Source organism: Gossypium hirsutum, chromosome D03, assembly GCF_007990345.1.
Source record: "Gossypium hirsutum isolate 1008001.06 chromosome D03, Gossypium_hirsutum_v2.1, whole genome shotgun sequence".
NCBI lineage: Eukaryota > Viridiplantae > Streptophyta > Magnoliopsida > Malvales > Malvaceae > Gossypium > Gossypium hirsutum.
In genome coordinates this window covers 15552276-15563575 of record NC_053439.1, presented here as the reverse complement: position 1 = coordinate 15563575, position 11300 = coordinate 15552276, and the positions used below count along the sequence as shown (strand labels likewise).

At 33.1% G+C, this 11300-nt stretch overlaps 2 protein-coding genes across 2 annotated transcripts; both read right to left on the bottom strand.

Moving 5' to 3' along the window:
* Positions 1 to 799: 799 nt before the first annotated feature.
* Positions 800 to 4135, bottom strand: LOC107932175 (fructose-1,6-bisphosphatase, cytosolic). Its single transcript, XM_041089789.1, has 13 exons — positions 3862 to 4135; positions 3594 to 3756; positions 3305 to 3352; positions 3139 to 3213; positions 3000 to 3061; positions 2818 to 2884; positions 2583 to 2696; positions 2189 to 2275; positions 1807 to 1877; positions 1665 to 1730; positions 1304 to 1390; positions 1136 to 1211; positions 800 to 1052 (listed from the first exon to the last, which is right to left on the bottom strand). Exons 2-13 carry the CDS (start codon positions 3750 to 3752, stop codon positions 939 to 941), a joined length of 1026 nt encoding a protein of 341 aa, XP_040945723.1. The 5' UTR covers positions 3753 to 3756; positions 3862 to 4135; the 3' UTR covers positions 800 to 938.
* A 5698-nt stretch (positions 4136 to 9833) lies between these two features.
* Positions 9834 to 10515, bottom strand: LOC107950092 (uncharacterized). Its single transcript, XM_016884836.1, has 2 exons — positions 10077 to 10515; positions 9834 to 9904 (listed from the first exon to the last, which is right to left on the bottom strand). Exons 1-2 carry the CDS (start codon positions 10513 to 10515, stop codon positions 9834 to 9836), a joined length of 510 nt encoding a protein of 169 aa, XP_016740325.1.
* Positions 10516 to 11300: the final 785 nt, after the last annotated feature.

The following is an 11300-nucleotide window of genomic DNA, read 5'->3' as shown; positions in this document are numbered from 1 at the left end:
AATCAATTTATCGAGTGTCCTTTGGCCAACTCCAATTCTGCATCAGGTATTTCTTGAACTTGTAAAATCATATTATTCTGAATATACTAAAATCAATATTTATGCAGTATTAAGGATTTGATTAGCATAATCTTAAGATCAAAAGATTTTTTTCGTAAAATTTGACCTAATTATTGCAGAGCAACTAGAAAGAGATTTTTAACCAGAAATAATTCAACTTAGATGTAAGATATCTATCCAGAAGTTTTCGCAACTTAACCATGTATGATAAAATCATCAAAGATTTGATCTTTTCAAACTTTGCCTGTAACTAACTATAGGCCCAGGAAACAAAGAGAATGTATGTACGAACAAGATATCCAACAAGAAGAAGAAGGAAACCAATTAAACAGAGAAACCTTCTAAACATTTGGCGATCTCAGATGTGTCGATATCAATGGTGACTCGTTATTTTGATGAATCATTTTTTCAGACAGAAGAAAATTATATAAACACTTACTTGAAATCTCACTTATCAAATTCCTTTGTGGAAGATATTTGATCCATGCATGATATCATGAAAAATAGATACAAATTTTTTACTGCTACTTAGCATCTACAAGTTTGAAAAAAGTATCTAAAAATATCCGATTAATAAATAGTAAAACATGATATTTGCCTATCATCTGAAAGTAATGCATTTACTGATATTATTTTGGATGATTAAAATAAAATTAAGTGAAGAAGCCGAACAAAATTTCTTCCCAAGTTGATACTAAAAAAGATATAGAAAAGATTTAACATGACAGGAGCAAAAAAATTTAAAAATATATCCATGGATAAACAGTAATAGTCCCGTAACAAATACAATATATCTTTTAAACACGATTTAAAACCGAAGCCAAGTGAAGCTATCTGAGTGAGAGTGAGAGTGAGAGTGAGAGTGAGAATTTGTACATTTATTCCTTTTTCCCTTCAGCAGCATAGAGTGCTTTGATATCTTCAACATCATCAAAGCTGCCAAGAAATATTGGAGATCTCTCATGTATCTTTGTTGGCACCAAGTCAAGAGCCTGCAAGCAAGAACATAATCAAGTAACTATGAGCACAAAAACATCATCTCATACAATCGTTGAAAATGTTTTAGTTTAAATACCCGTTGTTTTCCGGTGAATGCCTGACCTCCGGCTTGTTCCATCAGGAACGACATTGGAAAGACCTCGTACAGAACACTGTTTCACACACATTGCTCAAATTTAGTAATGAGTCCGCAAGTAAAATAATAATAATAATAGTGCTATATCCGTAATTGCAGTTAATATACCGTAGTTTTCCACTGGGGCTCTTCTTATCTGCAGGGTACAAAAAGATACCCCCGTAGAGTAATGTACGATGGACATCAGCTACCATGCTGTTTCATCACAAAACCAGAGTCCATGTTAAAGAAACAAATCTAGGACTAATACCAAACATACATATGTAGATGTGAGAATTAATATAGTCACTGTTGATGAATACTTGCCCAAAAACAATGCACTATCCTAGTAACCTAATGAAAAACATACAAGTGCTCCGAAAAAGAGAGTAATTCAATTACAGGTTCATAAGGTCAGAATTGTTCAAACTTTAAAGTATTCAATGATAACCGGAAATAAAACAGGCAGTAAGGATAGAATCCGTGATACCTTCCAATGTATCTCAGAGACTTTGGAGAAGAACCATCCTTGGGAAACTTGCATTTTTCCACATACCTGAAATTAAAAAGAAAAAGAAACTGAGACAACTGCAGAGAAAAATAAGACATTTCTGAACTGAATTAAGACATACTTGGCCGTTGGACCATCCCAGTTCTTAGCATTTCCTTCATTAACTGAATAGATCTTCCCTTTCTTTGGAATCTTTGAAAAAGACATGATAAATCAAAGCTTGTAAGTTGTCTCAAACAAATCAGAGTCGTTATACAGAGACAAAATCCGGACCTTATAAAGTAACACAACTAAAAATGGAACATATTAACCATTTTGATCATGTTTTGTGTAAATCATGAATGGTTTAAAAAACTACAGAATTTCTTGTAATTATAATTTATAATTTCGTAAACCAGAAGCAAACAAAGCTAGAGTCGTCATATTCAGTCCTCAGGTGAAAGAAGCAAATCGAGTAAATAGCTAATCACGTGATTATTCCAATATTTACATAATGATTATACCTTGATATCTGGGTGAGTTAGTATGAACTCTCCAAGAGATGGATCAAGGGTGAATCTGTTAACTCCTTCTCCGGTGCTCAAAACAAGCTGAAAAATCATTATTACAAGTGCAAGGCATAGTACATAAGCAATCAATCACATTATAATTTGAAATAGGTCAACAAATATGCAAATAGAAATGAAATTCCTTTTTAACAGAAATGTAATTTTATCATTACCCCAGTTCCCAACTCTCTTTGCATGAGAAAAGAAAGTAAAAAGTAATGAAAAAGGAAAAGAATTAAAAGGGACAAACTAAATGAAAGGGAAATTTTAATTATCCCCAAAGAAAAACAAAGAGAAAACATAAGTTCATAGCAAAAGCTAGACATATATAAACAAGTAAACATTTTACCGTGCAAGAGCTTCCATACATGCAATAGCCAGCTGCCAGCATTTGCTTACCAGGTTGCAGTACATCATCTAGAGTTGGTTCATGGTTATCTTTCATCATGTAAATCCCAAAAATCTAGATGAAAGAGAACACATTAAGTTGACCACTGCAATATCAAGTTATCTTAGAACAATAATTATCCCCATGAAAACAAAGTATGGCATTGCATTTCTGGGTTTGGGATGAGGAGCCATACTGTTCCAATGGAAACTCCACAGTCAATGTTGGAGGAACCATCTAGAGGATCAAAAACAACACAGTACCTGCGTTACTTAAGATAAATTCAAATCAAATATACACGAGGAAGAATCTTATATAGACACATTAAATACATCTAAATATAATGGAAGTAACATAATGAAGAACAACTAAAAGCACCTCCCACGCTTTGAGGGATCTACAAAAGTCGCCTCTTCATCTTCTTCTGAGACAAGGATGCACTGGTATAACATCCAAATATGTTAAGAGAAAATCATAACATCTCCAACGCTTACTAAAAAGTCATCCAACTACTCACTGTTCTGCCACTGCTTACTAAAGCCTTGACAAAGACTTCATTTGAAAGCACATCCAATTTCTTTTGTTCTTCACCCTTTAGTCATAATAGATAACGTACTTAGTATGAAATATTAATACCATAAAAGAGAAGCAAATTCCATATCTGGCATTTGGCAACTACTTGCCTGAACATTAGTCTCCCCAGCGAGTCCGATGAGTTTGGCAAGACCAGCCTGCACCAGTAAACGGCAAATACATTAAAATCACCAATAAGAAAACGACCGATAATAAAATAAATTTATAGTTGAGACTGAAAATAGAGACTAACTATCCCAATGGCATAATCTGATAGAAAAAATATGACCCAACTTTTACTTGTTTAAACAGAACATGACCCAGAGCTTACTTGGGAAAAGAAATCAAAGGAGAAAAGGTTCAAAGAAAACCACATTAAGAAGAATATATAAAAGAGACCTTGTTAACAGCAGAGCAAACAAACTTGCAACCAAGAACGATGTGATTAAGCAAGATGGTGAAATCCCCACGAGACTCAGGATACTTGGATTGCTCGTTCAACACGAAACGTGTTATTGTCATCAAATCAGTCCTATGAGCATCTGCTGCATGATCCATCTCTCTAAACCAAAAAACAAAAACAAAGAGCCAAATATTGAACGAAAGAAAAAAAGTGACCCAATAAAGCAGCAAGAAAAATAATTTATATTGTTATATTAATATATACATAAGAAAATAGAGTGCTGTTCTCGAGGTGCAGAGGATAAAGATTGTTTGAGGAGGGTAGTGGCCCGTGGGTGATTGGTGGAGGGAGGGTTTATCTGTTGGAAATGGAAGTTTCGGGAGACACGTGGAGGGATGAGAGGAGGGTAGCGAGTAGCGGTCGTCACTGAAGATAAGGAGTCAAGGGTTTTCGTTTCGTTGTCTTTTTCTTACAGGATTTGACGGTTATCTGGTTTTTTCCTCGTGTTTTATGTGAGGCGGACGAGGTAGCACAAGCGCTAGTGCACTAGGATATGCATGAAACTTCATTTTATCTTAGATTTTGTCATTCGGCGAAGCCGAGATTTAACCTATTATAGGATAATATTTTATGGATATATAAGTTTTATATACACTTAAGACGTCTTATCAATAAAAAAATTATTACAATATTTGAAGACTGGTGTAAGTTTAGTTACTTATAATTACAAATTTTAAGGTAAATTAGAGAATTAGTCACCAATTATTAACGAATTTTTATTTTAGTCACCCAACTATGAAATTTTTCAATTTAGTCACTAACACTTTAAATCATTTTTATTTTGGTCAATCACGTTTTAGATCGTTTCTATTTTGGTCACTCTTCGTTAAATGGTTAACATAAGTGATGATATGGACTTCTTTTAACTGGTATAATAACACATTTAATCCCTAATATTTACACATTCTATCAATTTGATCCTCAAACATATATAATTAAATATAAATATGATTATATTTAAACACATATAATAAAATCTTGATAAACTTAAATGTAAATTTGTGATTTTGACAAACCCAAAGACTAGAACACCTAAAAACTCATTAAATTTGTGATTTTTATAAACTTCATTCATGATCGTGCTAATATCATTTTCAATTGAGAGACCCAAATTTTTCTATGAAACCTAACAAATAATTTATAAATAAAAAGAAAAATGAAAAAACTTCCTATAAGCCTTTTTCAAATCATCATCTTTTGCATTCTTGTTAATTTGAATAATTGCGCAATAATTTGCACCCATCTCTACATATAAAATTTGTTGTAAAATTAATCTTCATCTAATTTGTTTGCAATTTATTTAGAAAAAAGATGTACATTTTATGGGTTTTTTATTTTTCTAATTTGAATTTTAGATTTTTTTTGTAATATTTTTAATTTTTTAGATACATATATTTTATAATTTATATTTAAAAAAATTATATAATCTTTTATGTAATTACTTCTAAAATTTTAAATATTTTATAAAAAAAATAGATGATGACATCATCAATGTCACGTATAGCAACCAAAGAGAGCTATGTGTCCTATATTTAACACTATTATAAAAAAGTACCAAAACTCTTGACAAAATGAAAATTCGGATACCAACATGGGACAAAAAAACATAAGTACCAACTTGGGAGTAGGTGTCAAGTTCGGGGGGGGGGGGTAAATACATATTTGAGCATTATAATTGTAATTAAATATTGTAATGACTCGATTTTAGCCTGTGCTGAAAAATCGAGTCAATTTCGTAAACCGAGTCAGTGAAAATATGAATAGAAGGATTTAAGAAGTTAGCATGAAAATATATTAATAAATGATTAATAAATTAAATACAGAAAAAAATTAATTATAGTGTAGGGACTAAATCATAAAAGTTTAATCACTATTGAATTTAAAATTGGAAAATGCATAAGGACCCAATTAAAAATTATGCAAAGGGCTTAATAGTTAATTAACCATTAAAGTTTGTGAATTAGTGGATGAAAATAGTCTTTCTCATCTATTTCTATTTACTTAGTTTAAACTAGATAAAGATTGTTAACCAGAAGTTAATTAAAGTAATTAATTACCACTAATTATATATAGTTAGTTAGTTAGTTAGCGGGTGAGAGAAAACAAAAAAATAATGTCATCTCCTACCTCTCAAACCGAATAGAAAAGAGAAAAGAAGATTAAGCTTCCTTCTTCAAATTACGGTCCCAATTAACTAAGGTAAACAAGTTATTTTCTCGAGATTTTTATAGATGTTTTATTAACTAAATTTGATCTAACATACCCAAGCTTTAGGTTACTAAATTGTTCAGTTTTGAAAAAAAAATTCGGTTCGAAAACCATTTTCTTGCACAGTAAAAAATAAAAATTTTAAAAACCGACCCGATTTGTGATATTATAGCAATAAATCTTGGACTAAATTCGTACATGTATTTTCGGATAGGCGGATCCTAATCGTTCCTGACTTTTGACCAAACGATCTTCTCCACTATTCTCGTACCACAAACTACTTCTAGTGTGGGCTCGAACAAATCAAATCAATCACAGAACCAGAAATATTTTCTTTACGTTCAGTGGGAAAATAAATCTCTCTTAAATAAGAAATATTATTTTGATAGAAAAAATCCAACTCCCTATTATTTAGGGAGAGGGCCAGCAACCCTAGGTGGGAATACTAAGGTTTGTCATCCTATGTATTCCATTTTAGGGGAGTTGAGCCTCTCATGTACTAGGTCTAATTATATGTGATTCCTTAACTTTAACCTAGCACTTTATAATTTTTTCCAACCCACCTAAATTAAATATATTTAATCAATTAATTTATATAAATTAATTTCTCAATTAAATAATATTCTCAACCCAATTCTAATTCCGTTAAAATCAAGACAACTTTACCGTAAAAGAATCTGTGAGAAAATATATTTAAATTTTCTACATTCAAATGGATTCACAATGACTAATTAACTTAAATAACAATAAGCACATACTTATCATACAACATAATCAATTTTATTCACATGATCATGCTAGTGCAATTTTAGTAAAACAATTGTATGAATTTATATAAAACATCTTACCTATCACCGTTACACTCCAAAAAGAGTTCCCATGACTCATCCATCCAAACACTCTAATATGTGGACAAAGCCACCAATATTCGCAAACAAGCTTCCATATAGGTTGTGGATAAATCACCATGTAGGTTGTAAACAATGCTACCAATATTTGTAGACAAGCTGCCATGTAGGTTGTGGACGAAGCCATCATATAGGTTGTGGATGAAGCCACCAATTCTTCCTCCTTACAATGTCCTACCCTATGCATGTGATATGGTTATAATGAACATATGTAAAGGTATTTTTCATTTCAAGATATCATTTGTCACATTGGGTATGTTGAAACATGCAACTTGGATAATTTCATGTAGGGCATGTTTAACATGTGAATCGAATTTACATCATAATCAATACTATATGCATGCTTAAAATACGAATCATATCTCAATTCCAATATCGGTGACATGATTTATATATCATGCCTATCATAGAATGTCAACATATCACACATCATGAGAAATGGGAATGTACACATAATTTCACTACATTCATTAAATCACATCAATTATCACATACAATCATAAAACAATTAGTTCAAGGTACTTACTTGAGTATCACCCTTTTTATAGATTTAGCATCCCTATTTGAATACATAGTGTGTTCTCAATATTTCATATTATGGAGATTTTTAACAAGGTTTAACTTTTAAATAAATATATATTATTTGACAATAAATCTCATATGTAATTTTTCTAATAAGTTAAACCCACACCTGATAGTAGATCTGATGCGATACACCACTTTAAAGAACGTCCACACTCCGATCTTAACCAATGGAATATCGATATGTTATCAAAGTGATTTTCTATTAAATCGTCTTTTTAAACATATTATGAAATTACTCACTTAAACTAAATTGTCCATCTCGAACTTACTCTCATAAATAATTCGTAATGATGATTTATATTCTGAAATTAGGAGCTTTCTGGAATGGTATCAATCGACCCTTCATCAATAGTAGAATACGATGTGTTAATACACTAAGGAAATACACTATAATCCCTTGTAGACATTCGACCTAAAGGAAAAAGTAGGGAAGAAATAGTGGTTTTCATCCCACTACAATACTTACTCTAACTCGATTGAATCTGAAGGGATGTTGGACCACCGAGTCTTGAGTTGGAGAGGAAATCGAGTCTAGAGAAAAATCATCATTCAAAAAAGAGATTAGACTAGAATGTGATATGAAAATAATTTAAAACTAATGAAAATAGGAGAAATATCATTCTTTTCACTAAAAGGAATGGTAGATACTGGAAAGTGGTGAAGAAAAGAAATGAATCACCAAAGCCGGTGGAGGCATGGCGGCCACGGCAATAATCTGGCGAAAATTTGACAGGGGATGAGGGAAGAAAGGTGTTGCGGCACTAGAGGGAAGAAGGAGAAAATAAAAAGGAAAAAAAATAGAAAAGTGGAGAGAAAGATGAAAACTTTTTTCGATGGTGGTGTAAGGTGGTTGCCACGGTGGTGAGTGGTGGTGCAATGGGCATCGTTGGAGCAAAACGGATGGGATGAACGACAATAAAGAGAAAGTCCGATAGTGGTTCAATTTGCAATGAGTGGTGGAAGAGAAGAGAAGAACTAAAAGTAAATGTGGTGGAAGGGAGGCCAAAACAAATAAAAATTGAAAGAAAATAAGGAGGTAAGGAGAGGGACGACAATGTGGAGGGGAAAGGGGGAGTGGAGTAAGGAAAAATGAATCAAAAGGTGAAAAGTACTTGTCTAGGCACAATGAATTGGTTCACATGGCAAGGATGAAGGAAAGACAAGTCGAAGGGACAAATGAGCAAAAAAGGGATCACGTTTGTAAAAATAAGGCATGTAAACTTGGCAAAAAAGGAAAGAAATCCTCTTATTGTATGGTAACTTGTATGGACGACAACAGGGGGTTGGCACATGCTAAAATTGTCAAAAAAATTTAAATAAAAAAATGCAAAATGTGTAAACTTGAACCTAGGACCCTTAAGATATTATTAAAGCTCTTAACCACTAGGCCATTTAATTCCTTGCTCACATTGCTATAAAAATTATTTTAAAAACATGGTGTGACTTTTACTAAGGTTTGAAGTAAATTTGCACCAAATATATAATAATGAGAGGGAAGGGATTTGAACTCAGATCATCAAGAACAACTTCACCACTACTAAATCACTATTTTTGATACTTATCTATTGACAAATGTACCAAGGTCATCTAAAAAAAAACTTAGGCTATGACCACTCTCGGTTCATTAACCCAATTTTTACTAACCTGGTTTTTGGGATTTGACACCCCCATTGTCATGCATAACACAAAATCATTAGAAGTCTTACAACAGAAAATATCCTCTAGTGTGGTCCTTGGTGATTCCTTTACTTCTTCAATGATCCTAAGAAGGAAAGATAACGAAGTAAGTTCATAGAACTTAGTGAGTTCCAAAGTAGACACTAAAATAACTATACATAAGATGAACAAATGAACCTTCCCAACTCAGTGAAACACTTAGTTCGCCCATTGGCAAATACTATACACAAGCAGAATTTATACAATTCGCCCATTGGTGAATATTGAACTTATCATATTATGTTCTTCAAAAAAGTTAAACAAGTTTTTAAAATACTAAATCAAAAAATCTAGAATCTGAAAGTTTCCTCCCTTTTTCCTCCAATTTTTCCTTCTAAACTGATCCTAGAGCATGAGACCCTAAAACCCCTATAAATAGTTGTGATAATAGCTTAAGTTTCATTGATATTTACCAGGTATCAAATGTCGATGGAGTTTTTAGAATACAGTGAACCCAAACCTTCAAGCTAGCCATAGTTCTAAAGATTTCCTGGGTGTTGTATAAGGAAATTAGAGAGAAAATAAAGTTTACGAAAGAAAGAACAAAGCTTGGTCTTATATCAATACGCACTGAAGGAAAACTTAATGGGCAAGCTTATTCTCCCTACTACCCCTCTTTCGACAATCGTGACTAATATATTTTTCTCTCTTCTTAAATGTATGTCCATATCTGGTCTCATTCTAACTAACCTTCTCCAGGTCAACTATATAGTTCAACCAAAATGATAAACAATACTAAGAAATAAGTACTAACATCTATCAGCTGGGGTGGCTAACACTCTGTGAAGGAGCTTCACCAATCACCAAGCTTACCTTAACATGGACTTCGCCTGAGAGCATACTCATAGTCTTCAAGCACTTAGCAAGTTCATAACATTTTATTTGTTTAGAATTTATTCTATAAGCCTATCTCCATAAACAGTACTCAAATGCCCTAGACTACGTTAGGCGAAATGTTACAACTCTCCCTCACTTAGCAAATTTTGTCCCTAAAATTCATACCTGAATGTAATTGTGGATACTGTCCTCTCATCACGCTCTCCCTTTCCCAAGTAGCTTCTTCAATGTTGTTATTTCTCCATAGTAATTTTACTAAAAGAATTCTTTTATTCCTCAGCTCTTTAACCTCTTTAGCCAAATTACGGATCAACTTTTCCTTGTAAGATAAAATTGGCTCCATTTTAAGCTCTTCAATTTGTACTATGTGCTTAAGGTTGGATCTATACCTACACAGCATCGATATGTGGAACACATCATGAATCTTTGATAACTCAAGAGGCAATGCCAACCTATATGCCATTGGCCAAACCTTGTCCAAAATCTCACATGGTCCTATAAATTTGGGGCTTAGCTTCCCTTTTTGACCGAAATGTATAATCCTCTTCCAAGGGAAGACCTTTAGGAATACCTTATCTCCTACCTCAAAGGATATTTCTTTCATCGTTAAGTTGGTATAGGACTTTTGCTAATCCTGAGTAGCTTTCAAGTGATAGCGAATGATCATAATCTTTTCTTTTGTTTTGGGTAATATGTTTGGTCCCACAATTTTTCTTTCGTTTAGCTCTGTCTAGCAAGCAGGCGTTCTACACCTTCTACCATATAGAGCTTCAAAGGGAGACACTTTTAAACTAGCATGGTAGCTATTGTTGTAGGCGAATTCCATCAGGGGAACATACTTTTCCCAGTTTATCTCGAAATTGATCACACAACAGTGTATCGTATTTTCTACTACTTGAATCACTCTTTTATATTGTTCATTTGTCTGAGGATGGAATGTAATGCTAAATCTCAGTTTGGTTCCTATTGATTTTTTTAATTGTTGCCAAAATCTCGAAGTAAGCCTCAGATCTCTATTAGACACAATAGACTATGGCACTCCTTGGAAGCGTACCACTTTAGTGATATATAATTCAGCCAATTTTTCCAAAGAATATGTCATATTCATAGGCAGAAAATGTGTTAGCTTTGTGAGCCGATCTATTACCACCCAAAGAGAATTCTTCTTGGAGGGACTAAGGGGTAATCTAAAAACAAAATCCATAGTGATCCTATCCCATTTCCACTTGGGGATTTTCAAAGGGTACAACTTACCCGAAGGAACTTGATGCTTCACCTTTACTCTTTGGCATGTTAGACATGTGGAAACATACTTTGAGATTTCCTTCTTCATACCAAATCATCAGTAAGAGTCTCTCAAATCTCTATACATCTTGGCGCCACCAGGGT